The sequence below is a fragment of the Vicia villosa genome, unplaced genomic scaffold, assembly GCF_029867415.1.
Source record: "Vicia villosa cultivar HV-30 ecotype Madison, WI unplaced genomic scaffold, Vvil1.0 ctg.000236F_1_1_3, whole genome shotgun sequence".
In the NCBI taxonomy this organism is placed as follows: domain Eukaryota; kingdom Viridiplantae; phylum Streptophyta; class Magnoliopsida; order Fabales; family Fabaceae; genus Vicia; species Vicia villosa.
This window is the reverse complement of record NW_026705091.1, coordinates 174,359-191,344: the sequence shown is the minus strand read 5'-3', so window position 1 is coordinate 191,344 and position 16,986 is coordinate 174,359. Positions and strand designations below refer to the sequence as shown.

The 16,986-nt window shown below is 33.9% G+C and overlaps 2 protein-coding genes across 3 annotated transcripts; both read right to left on the bottom strand.

The window, feature by feature from the left end:
* Nucleotides 1–535: 535 nt before the first annotated feature.
* LOC131625793 (vacuolar-sorting receptor 1-like) lies at nt 536–5,047 on the bottom strand. 2 transcript variants are annotated; one of them, XR_009290956.1, is made up of 13 exons: nt 4,601–5,047; nt 3,509–4,204; nt 3,331–3,419; nt 3,143–3,212; nt 2,981–3,064; nt 2,810–2,886; nt 2,625–2,706; nt 2,354–2,436; nt 2,165–2,231; nt 1,922–2,050; nt 1,685–1,782; nt 1,246–1,422; nt 536–1,022 (listed from the first exon to the last, which is right to left on the bottom strand). XR_009290956.1 is itself a non-coding variant. In XM_058896624.1 (12 exons), the coding sequence occupies exons 1-12, from the start codon at nt 4,893–4,895 to the stop codon at nt 1,321–1,323; spliced, it is 1,872 nt and encodes a 623-aa protein (XP_058752607.1). In that variant the 5' UTR covers nt 4,896–5,046; the 3' UTR covers nt 1,132–1,320. The 2 variants fall into 2 exon arrangements, 1 of the variants encoding a protein (XP_058752607.1); XM_058896624.1 differs by lacking the exon at nt 536–1,022 and having other exon boundaries at nt 1,132–1,422; nt 4,601–5,046.
* Nucleotides 5,048–15,944: 10,897 nt separating this feature from the next.
* On the bottom strand, nt 15,945–16,654 carry LOC131625788 (non-specific lipid-transfer protein 1-like). Its single transcript, XM_058896622.1, has 2 exons — nt 16,283–16,654; nt 15,945–16,129 (listed from the first exon to the last, which is right to left on the bottom strand). The coding sequence occupies exons 1-2, from the start codon at nt 16,630–16,632 to the stop codon at nt 16,108–16,110; spliced, it is 372 nt and encodes a 123-aa protein (XP_058752605.1). The 5' UTR covers nt 16,633–16,654; the 3' UTR covers nt 15,945–16,107.
* Nucleotides 16,655–16,986: the final 332 nt, after the last annotated feature.

Genomic DNA, 16,986 nt, shown 5'->3' with positions numbered 1-16,986 from the left:
AAGTCAAAGGTAGTGGGTATTGCCGGTTTGATAATTTTTTTTTAAACATAATTTTGTCAGAAGTAGTTATGACAATTGTGTATACATGCAGAATAGGAATGAGAATGTCACTCCCTACCTCCTTTTGTATGTTTATAATATTTTGATCTCAATCTTTAGCAATATAGAATCTTTAGCAATATAGAGATCGGTAAACTTAAGAAGATATTGAATGGTGAATTTAAGATGAAAGGTTTTTGTGAAGCTAAAATAATTTTGGAGATGAATATCATAAGAGGCCACGAAAAGAGGGAATTGTTCTTATCTCAATTTAATTACTTGAAAAATGTAATGGAGTGATTTAAAATGCAAAATATTAAAATCATCAAAACTGCATTGAGTCATCAGTCATCACACAAAACTTCTATTAAGCAATATCCTCTAACTAAGGAAGAGAAGAAGATAATATAGAGCACTCCTTCGAAGAAGATAATATAGAGTACTCCTTCGAAGAATTATGTATAATATAGTTTGTAGTAGACCAAAATTAACAAGTGGAATTAGAAGAATTATGTATACTATAGTTTGTAGTATACCAAAATTAGCATATGCAGTAAGTATGGTAAGTAACTTTTTTGGCAAATCCTAGTTAGGTACATTGAGAAGCTTTGACGTGAGCGCTGAGGTATTTGATTGGTTATTTAAAGGGTGGTTTAAAGTACACAAAATCAACTCAAAAGAAAAAGGATTTGGAGGATTTTGTAGATTCAGACTATGCAGGTAAGGTGATCACTTGAAAAATCCCTACCAGATTTTGTGTTTGTAATGTTTGGAACATCTATCAACTGGAAGACAAATCTACAATCAACAATCCTGTTAACGACTACTCGAGCAGAATATATTGCCCATACATTGCCCCAGTGAAAATGGTCAAGAAAGCCATATGATTGTGTTGCCAAAGCATGTCATTAATTCTCCTTCACTCTTCACTTATTCTTGTAAGCGTGATCATCTCCAGGAGTATGCGCGTCGGACGTGGTGTCCTGCCCAACATACGTCAATGTCTAATACTTGTATGACGTGTGTCAAAAAAGTCCCATAAATGTTCTAAAAAAATTTAATATAATGCAAGTGAAGAGGCAAATCAGGAGGTAAAAGAACATAAATTTCATATAAATACTCCTACTACCTCAAAACAAAATCAGGACAGTTCACAACCACATTATTCAACTTTACAAAAGTGATATAGCTAAAGAAACAAATCACCTCTATCTTTGTCTAGCTGTAGAGATTGTCCTAACTTAAAGACTAATATTCCTCTCAGAAAAAGATCAACATCTCCTAGATATCATGACGAGCTTCTTGATTAGGAATAATAAGAGGTTGATTATCCAAAGGCATGTATTGCGCCATAATCGCACGTATCTCAGTGTCCATGTATCTCTGCACAAAGAAAACAAACAGTTTCAAGATGGCAGTGCATAAAGTCGGAATGTAAATATGTAATGTCAGTGATGTAGAGACTCTTAGGATCCGGTAGAGAGAAGAATTTAGAAAGGCTATGTCTATATGTGGTCCTACTCGACTCAAGAATTGCGAAACTCGGTCTGTACCAAAATATTCACAACTATTCTGCTTTCTCAATGTGGCAATGGTATTGATATATTATTAAAAGAAGAAAACATTAAGTCTGCAACAATCATACCTGGATTCTGTACTTGTAAAAAGCATATCCTCCAGAAAGAGTAACAACCGCGACAAGTATAATCATCCAAATACTCGGCACTGAAGAAGTATATCTACCTGCATTTATAAATTATAATATACCAAATGATTGAGAATAATATCTACTATGATTAGTAAAAATGAAGCAAATTATTCCTTACAAGTCACACCATTGATTTTGGAAGTGATAGAAAGAGAGAAAATCGAAGAGACTCACCAATACATGTGTCATTCTCTCGTGAGTAGAGCAGACCGCTATTGCATTTGCACTCGTAACTCCCAAAGGTGTTTTTGCATTTGCATTGTGGACACTGACATGCTAACTTTTCTTTGCACTCATCAATATCTGCAACAGAATCAATATATTAACGACAACGGCCGGAATCTGGTCCGCAATGCATGGAACCATTATGCACTAGTTCTTCAAGAGAAGTAGCTACTCTCACTGATGTGTAAGTACCTTCACATGATAAAACTCCGTCGCCTTTGAACCCTGACGGACACTCGCAGCCTTTTTTATAGTCATCCTGCGTTATCAGTTAGGAAACGGGGAAATAGATGACAGTTAATATCTAGCAAATTGATCTTACTTCCACCCATCGAAACCAAAATCGTGTACAAAATAAAAAAGATGAACAAGATAGCTTACATGGCAAGCAGAGTAAAGCCTTCCACCGTGGGATTGTTTCCAACAACCTCCATTACGGAATTCACAGCTTAAGGCTCCTGAAGCTGTTAAGAAATTTGATTTCCCAATGAGAATGAAACAAGAAAACAATATTAAAACTGTTTTGTCTGGAAAGTTACTTTGAGAAGCTAGGCTTGTGTTTTCTTTTCGCACTTCTTTTTACGGGTTTTAAAAATGTAGAATCTAGAATCTACAATGGAGCACTTTATCTGAATTCAAAGTAGAAATTTACCTTCACAGTGAGTATATCCATCCCCAACAAACTTCACATTTTTTACAATAGGGCATTCACATACTCTTCCTCGAAAAGTGTCCTACGATAAGAAAAACACAAGCGGACTGTTACAAACGAAAGAACCAAAAACGCGATACAGCTTTTGCAATAATGTGCCTGACAAGGTTCAGTTAACCAAATACCCTGCACGCGGTAATGTTAGAAGATTTATCTTGCCAACAGCCACCATTGTTTTCCAAACACTCGTTTGTTTCCATGTCTGCAATAATAATCACAATAATCAGTAAGATTTTTAGCTTCTGAACAAGATCGAATATCAATAAGTCAAATTAAAGAGTTTGTGAAATGAAGACCTGAAGTTAAGCAAATTGATGGCTCAGTGGTCTCTTCGAAACCTGAACATATTGCCTTAAGAACTGCTGGTCTTGACAACTTACCTAAAAGCAGTTAAAACTTCAGTTCTAAAATAAAATTAAAAAATGGTTTCGATATCTTCTACAGAAGCTACCTCATACCTCTATATTGTCTGTTGTTTATAACAAGAGTAGGAAGTATAGTAATATCGCCCCGAGACTCTTTGCCAATCTGAAACCGAAGTTGGAACAAAATGCAATACAAATATACAATCATGGAACAACTCAATGGGCAAAAATAGTGGACAAGAAAGAATACGGTAAAACAGTTTGCATTTAAGGAAACCAACCTGTAAATCCTGTTCGGCTTTGAGAACACGATTTTCAACATCAGCATCAGGATCCCCAACACAGTCGTTTATCTTCTCAATATCAAAACCTGAAAAGTAAATGGAAGAGAAGAGGGGGATGTGAAATAAAAAGCATTATGCAAGGTGTATGCAAAGAGGCACCAAATGCTCAACCTACCAAGAGATTTAATAACTTGATCTGAACATTCTTCTGTGTATTTTTTCTCTCTCATGGGGCAACGGATTGAAAAGTCGCTCACATAGTCCCACCATTTCCAAGGCCTTCCACTTTCATTTGCCACTTTAAAGAAGCAAGCCTGGCGTAAATTCTGAAGAACGACATCTTTTCCATCATACCCTTTATTGAAATCATTCTCAGGGTCCGGAGCACAGTATCGCCCGTTGTTTATACACTGAGACTTGCATTGATTGCTCAAGAGAAAATCATTAGGGCAATACCAAGTTATAAAGTGAGGAGTAAATTGAGTGAACCCCTTCTTCTCAAGAAACTGAGCCGCGCCTTTAAAGCTCTTCACAAAATCAATTTGATTGTCACACTTTGTACCGCATTCGTCATTGCTATTCGTCCATAACTCATACTCAACTCTGTCATCCGGATGCGGAAGAGCCTCTCTCCAATCAAGATTTATATTAACAACCTCACCCTTTGAAAGAGCCTTCTTGATTCTGTCCCCCAAGGATTTGCTGATAAGAGTAGAAGGAATATTAATCTTTTCCACATAATCATCGTTCGCAACATGCCCTTCTTCAGGAGTGTCCATGGTGATAAGCGTTTCTTCTTTGTCATCCGCTACAACAATAGCCGCTGCTCCACCATTTTGCGCATTCCACGCCTTCAAAGTGAAGTAGCAATCTACCAAAATTACCAGGGAAGTGCTTTCTCATGAAATGTTTTAGAAACGAATCGAATTATAAGAATGTAATCGTGCTTAAGTCTTAAAAATCTACCAACATATCCAAAATACGACAATTAAAGCAAGCAAAACCATATCATTGGAACAAAACCCACCACAAAAATCTTAAATAATTTACAAATCATTGATCTTATTTTAACACTTATGAGATTCACAAACATTAATTGCATGTTAATATTAACAATGTCATTGACATAATCACTATGAACCATCACGATTTTGGTGAAACTAAACTTTAGCACTTCAACAAAATCACAATCCCACAATGAATTCATCAATCTAACTACCAATTCAAACATGCAATAAGAGATTAAAAGAACAAACAAAAATCTAACCTCCACGATCAACAAGAAGAAAGGTAGGAAAAACTCCAGGCTTGGACTGAAACGAAGCATCATAATCAGTGAAGTTTCTGCACCCTTTCTGATTCACATTCGGATACAACACAGAACCAATCAATGTTCCACCATACTGAGGCACTCCAAAATTCCCAATTGCACATTCATATGAACCTTTCAATGATTTTGGAGAAGTGATTCTCAAGCTATTCTTCTCCACCAAAAACCTACCCAAACAACACTCCAAAAACAAAACCAAAACACACAACAACAGATTCAACTTGATGCTCATTCTCCTGTCTTAACACAGAACATAAACTTTTTTTTTTTACTGCAAATGATAAGAAAAACAGAAATAGAAGCTTTGTTTAAGAAGGTTTAAGGTTTTGTGGGCCAGAAAGAGAAAGAGTGATGCGTAATAATGTTGCATCAAAGTGTTAAAGGTGTCGAAATAATGGAGTGAAACGTGTTAGTTAATTTAACTGTAATTGAAAATTTCGCCAGATAATGAGCAATATAATAAGAAGAGATTCACTTTATTTAATAGTAAGTGTCATGTTAATGGTAACAATGTTTTAAAAATATTAATTTAAAAAAATGTTTTTCATACCAGAACAATGCAAAATATGATGAAGTAATAAATACACACTTTTCTATTCATAAATGATCTCTTTTGATATTTGTATGGGGTATATTCGTGAAGGATCCATAAGGGGGAGGTAAAAGATATAATGTTTAAATGTCTTCTCGATTTTAGATCAATCGTTCATTTATTAGATGAGACACCACTTCCTCAAATACATTGTCCATTTACTAAACAACTTGTTTGAAGCGCGAGAACGTGGGAAACGACAATTCCCTAGCCGACACTGGTGATGTTAGTCACGCGCTCTTGAATAGTAAGAAATTAACTACCCAACTTCCTCGCTCCTAGAGTTTGAAATTTAGGCCTAGGAACTCATATAAATACTCAACCCTAGGGGTGAGAAAGGAAAATCTCATATTTACAAAGATACTAGATACACAAAGTTTCTCACTTCCTTACGTGAGCTAGCTTTAAAGTTTATAACAAATCCTAAAAGCTCCTGATAGCCCTTAATCAATAGGGAGTGTCATGTATTGTACTTTTAGCAAAAGTACAATTGGCGCCCACCGTTGGACTCGGTAAAACTAACATAAGACATACTAATTATTACCCATCCTTGTTTTCAGCATCTTCTCACGAGGATGTTTAAGCAAAACTCTGAGACCATTGTCAACACCATCACCAAGAGTTTCGTCGGCGCGAGAGAATCAATTTCCTCGCAAACAAAGTACACCATACAGGTGTTGACAACAAATGTCGTACCTGCTAACATTACCAAAATCCGGAGATCAAAGCGAGAATCTAGAATGACCTTTTTGAATGAAAACGTCGTTAGTGTTCTCCCCCACAAAAGTGACCTCACGGTCGTCACAATACAATATTCTAATTGGGATGTGAAATGATTGTTGAACAATCCTGGAAGCTAAGCATATGTCTTATTATGGAGCACTTTTCAAAGGCTCCAGCTCGACCTAGACAATATTAAAGCATTTCAATGTTCTCTGATTGGTCTGTTAGGCATACAAGTACACGTAAAGGGCCAAGTGACGCTCGAAACAACGTTTGACTCAAAAGCAAGCACAAAAATGATTAAATTGAAGTATCTTATGGTGGACGCTTTGTCTCCCTATAACGCCATCCCGTGGAGGCCCTCCCTCAAATTACTTAGAGCAGTATTATCCATCCTTCATTTGAGTTTAAATACCCATCACCTAATGGGAAAGTTGGATCAATTCGGGGGGACCAGTAGGCTTTCCAAAAATTCTATTAGAACAAACTAGAAATGAGAAAAAGTATGTCTTCCAGGGCACCGCCCCCCATCCAGAAGCTCGTGACGCAAAGGTAGCGAGTTAGGACCCTAGACTGGGGGATGAAAATGAAAGGCTTAGTTCAACAAAATACCTGAAATAAGTTAAAATTAGGCCCTTATACCACCAAGTCATCACATTGGGAACCTCTTTACCCGAATTTGAAGAGAAAAAGAAAGTTGTCTTGCTTAGGAGAAACATTGATTTTTTCCCCCTGGGTGCTCGGATATGCCACACGTAGATACAAGAGTAGTATGGCATATGTAGGGGTGTTCGCGGTACACTGTGGATGGTTTTGACACTAAAAGTCATCTGAACGACAAGATAAAAAATATGCACTTCAGTTTGGTTTGATTGACTTTTACAAATAAAACCAAACCAAACCAATACAATTTGGGTTGGTTTGATTGGTTCAGTTTTTAACAAGATTTTTTTTGAACCATACATACACATATGAGGGAAAACATAACTTTGTGTTTAGTCATTCATACATTATCAAATAAGAACAAAACTCATAATATTTGGACAATAACTTCTCGTTTAATATACAAAAAAAATATTAGATAAAAGTGGAATAAGAAACATAAAACAATAGCATAAAACATATAAAAAATTATAATGAAACCGAAAAATAGAGGAGATGAGAGGTTAAAGAAGATAAAAAAAGAAATAACATAAGAGAACAGAGATGAAAAAATTGAAATTGGAAGAGAGAACAATATCATAAAAATGAGAAGATGTAAGAACATAATAGAGAAGAGATTAAAGAAGTAGAGGCGAAATGTACCTGATGAAGAAGATGAGAATAATGCGTGATACTGTTATGAGAGATTTGAGAAGATTGGAACTGAAATCCTAAGTATGAGGAAGAGAAAACGGTTCGTAATTGCAAGGCTATGGCATAATAGGTTTGTGTTTGGGTTGAATATGAGTTAAGTGAAGTTTGGGTTGTAACAAAATACAATTTGGTTTGGTTTGCAAATGGAAAATCGTAAGCCAAACCAATCCATACATTTATGTTTAAAATGGCCCAAACACTTCTGAATCAATGCAGTTTTTAGCGGTTTTCAGTTTGGTTTGATTCTCTTAGAAGTTTTATGTTGGGGAGACTCCAGTTTTAAACACCTTATCCATAAGATCCCCATTGATCCCATTTTGAAACCAGTATCTCAAAAGAAACACAAGTTAGGTGAGGAGAAAAGAGCCAGTAGTGATGAAGAAGTGCATAAGCTGACAAATGCCAGTTTTATAACGGAGGTAAAACACACATCTTGGTTGGACAACGTAGTCATGGTTAGGATTCATCAAAAAACTGGTTCATGTGAATTGACTTCACTGACTTTAACACTACGTGTCCAAAATATCCATATCCTTTACCTAACATAGATTGTCTAATTAAAGGAACTTTAGGCTAAAAAATGTTGAGTTTCATGGACGCATATTCTGAATACAACCAAATTAATATGGATCTCATGGGCGCGCCCAAAACGAAATTCATGTCAAATTATGGAAACTATTATTACAACGCCATGCTTTTTGGGCTAAATAATGCAGGTGCCACCTTTCAGAGACTCGTGGATGCAGTGTTCCCAAAAAAGATAGGCACAATGTGGAAGTCTACTTTGATGATATGATAGTGAAAACCTCAAAGGGGAAGAGTGATGCACTAGACATACAAGACATCTAGGGGCCAGTCAGGGAGGAGGCTCACACCACTTGGACTCTATGATTTGATGGCGCCTTTGACTTAAAGAGAAGTGGGCTGGGGATAGTGTTAGAAGGATCTAATTATATGTTTATTGATCACTCGTTGAAGTTCGAGTTCAAGACCAACAATAATCAGGCAAAATACGAAGCTTTCATCGCTCTCATGACCCTGGCCCTTGAGGGCATGTCGAATTTGAAAGCCAAAATTGACTCCCAATTGGTGGATAATCAAGTTGCCAGGGAATATAAGAATAAATATTTCCAACTTATAAAGTATATAAAAAAGTACGTGACTTGTTAGAATGTTTCAAAACTTTTGAAATAATGTATGTGTCCATGATGCAGGATTTCAGCGCGAATCTTCTGTCCAATTTCTCCAGCTCAAAGAAAACATAATACAACTGCACTATAATTTAGGAAACTCTCACCGTCACTAGGAATGAGGCAGGCGAGATCAACACTCTTGAAGTCGCCAAACCTTTGGCTGAATGACACCCATAATACATTATTTATAATCAAATGAACAACCATAAGACAAGTTAAAGGAGAAGAAGATATGCAAGTGTGCAAAAAGTACACTACAATGTCAAGAAGGATATAGAAAATAGGAAGTGCTTCTCCTATGTTAAGGTGTCTAGGGGAACATGAAATTGCCATAATCCTTACTGAAGTAGATAAAAGGGGTTTGTAGCAATCACATTAGTGGACGAGCCCTGGCCCACAAGCTTCTAAGGGTGGGGTATTATTGGTCCATCCTAATGAAAGACAATATGGTGTTTGTCATGAAATGAGATAAATTCCAGAGGCATGCTAATTTGCATCACGCACCAGCCGAACTCCTTCATTCTGTCATGATGCACTGACCATTCTACCAATGGGGTATGGACATTCTAGGGCCCTTTTCTCGGGCACCTTGCCAATAAAAGTTTCTAATTATTAGAGTGAATTATTTCAAAACGTGGATAGAGGCTGAAGTCATCTCCAAAATCACATCGGAAAGTGCCCGCTATTTTTACTGGCAAAAACTCACGTGCAAGTTCGGTTTTCCAGATGTAATCTTTTCAGACAATGGAATTTAGTTTGCTAGTAGTATCTTAGTTGGTTTTTGCCATGATCTAGGAGTTCAAACAAAGCTTATTTCTATTGCCCGTCGATATGAAAACGGGCAAGCATAATCGAAGAACAAAGTTATATTAAAGGGGATAAAAAAGAAGCTAGACGATGCCAAAGGACTCAGATTAGTAACTTCATGTATTTTCGTGGTCATATCATACCATACTTAATTCAACCACCATGGAGACTCCCTTCACCATGATATATGGAGAAGGCGCCATGATTTTTGTCAGAATCGACACGCCCTCTTGGAAGTGCTCTTAATTTAATACAAAAGAAAATGAGATGGGGCTAAGGTGCACTATTGAACTAATTGACAAAGTAAGAGATGTTTCCCACTCTTAAGAATTCTTAAGCAAAGGGTGGCTATAAGGTACAACTCCATAGTGGTTCGAAGGGAAATTCAAGAAGACGATTTAGTGTTAAGATAATTCATCGCGCTCGCCCAACAGGGGAAATTACAACCCAACTAGGAAATATCTTATCACGTATACCAGAAGCTTCCCCATGAAGCCTAAAAGCTTGAGGAGTTAGACGTGTTGGACATATGACTCCATGCACAAGAGGGGGAAAATCGTGGAGGTTTGAAAAAACAAATCATTTGATAAATCATAGTTTGAATTTTTTTATAAAAACAATTGATAATGTATCTAAAATTCAAAGTTAACAGTTGGAAAATAAAGAGATAAGAGAATTGAAATAACACCAAAGAATTATACAAGTTTGGTCAAGAAGACCTAATCATGTCTCGAAGAACTGATCTTGAGAGTATCCACTATGCTTGAGAGATTTTAGAAGGCTATGCCCCCTAAATCCACTTATACAAAGAAATGAAGTTTCAAGCTAACTTCTAACCAAACAAAGAACACAACTTGAACCGCTTAGTATTCACTTAACTTGAACCAAGACAAAACTTTTAGTTGGCTGTTATCCAAACTGAACTAGGGTTTTATACACGTTGATCATGAATCGAAATGAAATTCATACAGGGATGATCTCAGAACTATTGAGTTTTTATACCGGGATAAACTCATAAGCCAACTGAGATTTACACAAGGCTGATCTTGAACAAATAAAGATTTTAACTGGGATGAGCTTAAGAACCATTATGGAAATTTTTACTAGTTGATCTTCATGAACCAAATGAGAGCTTTTTATTCATTGAAGAAGTTCATGAACCAGACGGAGACTAAGGCTAATCCTCATATATAAACAAAGGCTCTTTAAATGGCTTAACTCCAACCCAAATAAACATTTCTAAGGAAAAATTATTTACTCAACAGAAAAATCAACTCTTGGTAAATTAAAAATTTTGCCCTCACTCATAAAAATATTCCTCATTAGACTCAAGAACACTCTTAAAGCATCATGGCTAAAATAAGTGAGAAAATATGAAAGGTTTAGAGAGGTGTTGAGAGAATTTTTTTCACGTTTTCGGTATATGAAAAAGTGATAGAGAAGCTATGTATTTATATATCAAGGTGTGGTATAAATTTGGAAAAAACCCATGGGCAAAATTAATGACCTAATCAACTGTAGACTCAACTATCCATCATCTAATCGATTAGGCCAAATATATAATAGATTAAACACTCACAAAAATCCTCCCAATTAAATGAACATTCCTTAAATCAACGGGCTAGGCCTCAAAAACATTTTTTGTTGATATAATTAAAAAAAGAGATGCTTCTCAATGCTTTTTAGTGTGCTTGTGTTTGTGATTTATCCATAATGGTTCTATAAATGCCCTTGTATCTTTACAAGACACTGATCACTCAAACGGATACAATTAGGAGAGCTTTCATATTCTGAATCTTGAGGTATTGACATTGTTATCTTTGTATTTTAGTATCACACAAGAACCTTGTGTCTTCATGATAAGGATTTGGATGTCTCCATGTTGATTACCATCATCTGAGAGTTTGAAAGGTTAAATGTTTAGTTCTCCTTTAAATCGGAGTTTTCACTTGAAAGTAATTGGACTACAGTCGTGGCTTTAAATATATGTCTTTACCTTAATTAGGGGGGATAACTAGATCAACCATCTTATGAATATTTGATCACGACTTGAAGCCGTTAGTTTTAACACCAAACATAGATTTCGCATAGGGTAATCTCAAACAAAGAAAGAATGTTGAATTGGATATTCTCTAAATGATAGAAGGGTTTTGTACAAGCTGAACACAAACCAAACCGAGATTTATATCAGGATGATCTCAAACCTACTGAATTTTTAGGTAAGAATATGGACACAAAGAGATCGAGAATGAGTTTGAATAGACATATCCCCTAAAAGATAATTTCAAAAACATTTTAGGTCTAAAAAATGAAATAAAATATTTGAAGAAACACAAAAGTAAAACGCAACATTATGACAGCATGAAAGCATCTCAATGAATTAAACCAATTGAAATATTAGAAGATATCACTAAGAACTTCATTACTTCTAATGCAAGTCAGTTACAAGATAACCAAAGTCGCTTCAAACGAAGCAATTTAAAATCACTTTACATAGATGTTCATTCAAGACATGATCTGATTTATGATGATCCAAGAAGATTAATGCATCGCAGACCTAAGCTTACACATTGAATCTCTATAAGCATTATCTAATGTAAATGACATACTAACGGTGCAATAATGCTCTAACGCAGTAGCCCTATTGATGAATACTAGAAAATTAAAGGAGGTAAAGGAAGAGAGAAAAGATACCCATAGATATATAGTGGTTCAGAGTTCGTCCTCGCTTTGCCTACTCCACTCTTCAATGGTGTTAAAGAACTATCGGAAAAAAATCACGATCTTCCACTATTTTGCTAAGTTTGATACAAGCATTTTGATTACAACGAAATAGAACACGATAATTCTCTATGTTGAAGCAGACACTCAAACTTCTAACAAAAAAAAGATATCCAAAGTTCTTGGTCTAATAACCTTTCTATCCATAATAACCTGCTCCAAGTATTCGTGTGTGGAAATCCACCTGATCCCACTGTTTTTTGTCTGAGTGATTGCCTTTAGCTAAGCGTTGATTAGATAACTCATTACTTTGTCTGTGAATAACCTTTCATAAACTCACAAAGGTTGGACAACTTCTAACTTCTCTTTACGAACAATATGTACTTTATATCGCCAAAGTCTTCCATGGAGTATACTGAAACTCTCTTATTTATATATACCAATAAGATTCAAACTGCATTTAAGAAATTATTAACACAAAACATCAAATACCCTAACGTACAAATAATATCCCTCGGCACTCAATCTTTAGAGATGAAGGTCCAAAACAATGGAGAATTAACAAGGATGAAGATGTGTCATACCCCTTTTTTACCCATTGCCCATTTCACGTCTTCATTTGATGCATGATTTTATTTTTTGCAAAGTCAACCGTTCAACATATGATTCTCATCATTTTAAAGTCAAATTTCATTTACTTTATATCATTTCCATTTAGTCCATTTTATTTTAAAAAGTCAAAAAAAGAAAAGCCAGTCAACATACTTGAGATTTGATTTCAATTTTATTTCATGATCACTTTTGATTTTAATTTTAATTCAAAATTAAAATATAAATTCAAGTTAATTTGACTTTTGTGTCTTTAAGTTTTTTTAGCTATTTCAAATTCAATTTTTAAAGCATACTTTTCAAGTCACATTTCTATGTGAATTTTAAGCCATCTTCAAGACAACTTTCACATCAAGTTTGAGCCATATTTTAAAACAATTTCTTAAGCCATTTTTCAAGATTATTTTCAAGCTTTCAAAGTTATACTTTTGAGCCAAATTTGAGCCTTTATTCCAAGCCTTGTTTTTTACATTTCAAAGCATTATTCAATTTGAGACCAAACTCTAACCATCATTTGAGCCAAACCATGAAGCCACTTGCATCCATATTTCACGTTTTCACATTAGAGTAAATAAAACCAAAACTTTAAGTTTTACAAGCCTTATTTCCAAGCATTTACAAGCCTTTCTCGAGTCAAAATCCAAGTCATGGTTAAAGCCAAAATTTGAGTCAAGTTTCATGTCATTTGTTGGGACTACTTTCACTCACTATCTCACGTTTTTATCAATACATCATTCCAAATGAAATTCAAATTTCACATTACACTACCATTCACGCTTTTCTTGCACCTACAATAACGGTTCCCTTTAGAGGCTGGTTTCATTTTGGGCCAGCAGCTTTAGGCCCATAGAAACTTTTACCAATTGCAGCCCCCTTTTTCTTTTCAACACTTCATATTATTTATTTGTTCATTTTAATTCAATATTTTCAACAATGTTTTTTAAATCAATTGAAAATCATTTTTTATTTTAATTAGTAAAATTAATAAATTAAAAATTGTATAGTTAATTATTTTTTCTAATTAAATCTAATTACCTTGATTAATCAAATAAATTAACTTTCAATTGTTATTCTTGATAATTAATTTAAATAAGCCTAATTAATTGATTAAATAATTTTAATCGATTAACTCCGCTACAATAATTGTCATTTCCCTTGATTAATCCACTTGATTTAATTAAGTAACCTTGACCTTTCAAATTAAATTTCTTTCAAAATAAATCAAAATCAATCTAACAACTCGCACCATGCTTTTATTTTATCTCATTTTGTTTTGATTGGTTTGCTTGCATTTCATTTCTAATTTTATTTTGTCCATCTTATTTGTATAAATTCCCATGTGACAAATGTACCTCCATCATTTGGTTTTAACTTCTCGCACCACTTCTATTTTGATTCTTTTAAGTTCGCTAGCTTAATTGAATTAATTAATGACCTGACCACTTAATATCAATCTCTTTCAAAATAAAGAACGCTTGATCCAACGTCAAGCTATTTTACGATTCAAATTCAATCGAACGCAACACAAACGCTTGATCCAACGTCAAATGTCGTTTCCTGATTTTTTTCAAATATTTTCACAATTAATTAGCACTTGATCCAACATCAAGTTGTTTTCAAATCATTTTTCTAATAAACGGATTGAATGGACGAGCTGGACATATGTCCTACCTTTTTCTAGATTATTCAAATACTAGTCGTATAGCTTTACCATTCGAATAGTCACGATCCAACTAAAATACAATAAGTAAGCGAGTTTAGTTCAACTCCATAAACAGTAAACGAGCAAGCTGGATGTATGTCCTAACTTTATCACGAGTATTTGAATACTAGCCGTAGAGCTTGATATAAAAAATTTTAAGCTAAAAGATCAAAATGACTCCGAGGTTAAAATACATGACCAAAAAGGATATTAAACCTAAAAATAAAATACAATAATAATGTCATTTTAAATTAGGAAGAGACTTTTCCTTTCATTTTGGATTTCCAACCAAGGGAATAGTTGATTTATTTTTTAATTAAAAATTAAAATAAAATAAGGGTACCATTTTAGGATAAATAAAATCACAAAATGCAACTGTTGGGATTTAAATCGTGTTCCTAATGGACTTTTTTTTCTCAATAGTCAAACCGAGAAAACTTTTCAACAACAGCAAAAACTAAAAAAAAAAAGAAAAAGAATTTGGTTTAGGGAAGAAATAGAGTATTGTTAATGGAATATGAAGTTTAGAGGTGGAAAATGAGTTAGGTTTATGGCAAAAGTGAAAGAACGCAAAACTTTATAAATAAAATGGAGTAACTTTTCTCCTTGAATGGTACAATTAACTGAGGGGAAATGTAATTTATTTTAAATTTTAAAATAAAAAAGGAATGTGTCACTTTTATTATTAACAAAACACGAAATTAATGGTGCTGAAAATCGAAACTTGTCACTGATGGACTTTCTCCTTTGGTTTATATCCTAAATTAGGAAACACATGATACATTTTTTTTTAATTAAAAACTAAAATAAAAGAAGAGTGTTTAATGAAAAAGATTTTACCTTGATTTATCATTTGATCAAAGTAAAATCTTGTTAAAAAATCTTCTATTTATTGTAGTGATTTAACGTATTTATTTAATAAACATAGAAAAACATGCATGGTAGATTTATTCTCTCATTAACTAATCTTTCAAACTTTGAAAATAAAACACTTATTTATTTTATTATATAAAGTGAATTCTTATCTACCCAACTTAAATAGTTGAGTAAAATTATCTCCTTTGTAAAATGCTTTGAAAATAACAAATATTTGTATTATTTTAATAAATAATTAAATGTGTTAAATGAGATGGAATCATGTGTTTAGTTGGAGGTACACTACCCAACTTATTGTGATGGGTAGAGAAGTTGTCCCCATTATATAATATTTTTGCCAAAATTCTATTTTGACCGCGACAAAACTCTGTTATGATGCGAAACACCGTTATTGCCGCAAAACATGATTGTTGCATCTTACGGACGCGGAATTTTTGGAATCAATATATGAAAGAACAAAATCACATACAATATTTGTTTATAAATGTTGTGAGCGACAACTATAGTTTGTAATGTAACACACGTACCTACAGAAATCACAAAAGCACTTACGCGACCAACTATCGTTATTCAAACCCTTGATTGTGATAAAAACTCCATAGTATTTCTAGTTATTGTAAAGTGTAACTAATTAACTCTAAGAATCACAAGAGATAACATTGAAATCTAAATGTTAAAGTGGATAATGACTATTTTGAGACGGAACTCTAAAGATTTTATTTCAATTATAACTTAAACTCATAATACAATGACCCCTAGTGGGATTTGAGTTACAATTGGAGAAATTACACCATCCTTTTTTTTCTATCTTGGTTATTACCAAACCAAGTTTATTACTTATTAATCAAGTGCAGCCCCAAAAAGCTTAGTGTGTCCCGCCCCCTAACCTGCAGTGAGTAAAGTGAAGTAAAGATTAGGTTTCTTTATAAATCTTTGATAATGAAAAGTGTACCTTTTAGAAACAAAGATAAGAAAAGTTTTAAATTTTTTTGCTCCCATTTATAAAATTAAAGAGTGTTGATTTATAGAGATGTATGTACTTGCTACAATCCATGTTGGCACTAATAGGGAAAGGTAATTTGACACCACACTTATCAGGAAGACCCTGGACAGCATTAGGATCGAGTCCAGGTATGCTGATTAAAGTTGATTTAAGGCACTCACAAGCATCTTTACGTTCATGAAGAGTTTTGGCTTGGTCATTAACCGTCCTAAGACCATTGCAACATACTACAAGGACAGCTGGTCCAGGGTGCTTAAGGTACACAAGACATGGTAATAAGGAGTCTTTTATTTGACTACAAGTTTGGCCAGCATTGGCTAAGGGAATACCCAAAACCAAGCATATCGTAACCAAGCAAGTAAATTTGATAAGTATTGAACTAGCCATATATGTGAGTGAGTGTTATGGTCTATAGTTTTTTTTGACAATTTGGTCTATAGTTGTAAGGCCTATTTATAGAAAAAAAAGATATAGTATTAATAAAATATTAATTTTTTTTGTTTGTATATATTAATTCACTGCATCTCAATTCACATAAATTGTATGTTACATATAAATAATAATGATTTTTTTATTAAATATGATATATATTTTAATAATAAAATCAACACAATTAATTAATTTTAATAAAAAAAGTTGCTTATGACATAAATATGACACTTATAAATTATAATGAGACAAATAATTTTTTTTCTTAATAAGACTATTTATATAGAAAAGACTAATTTTATATATATATAT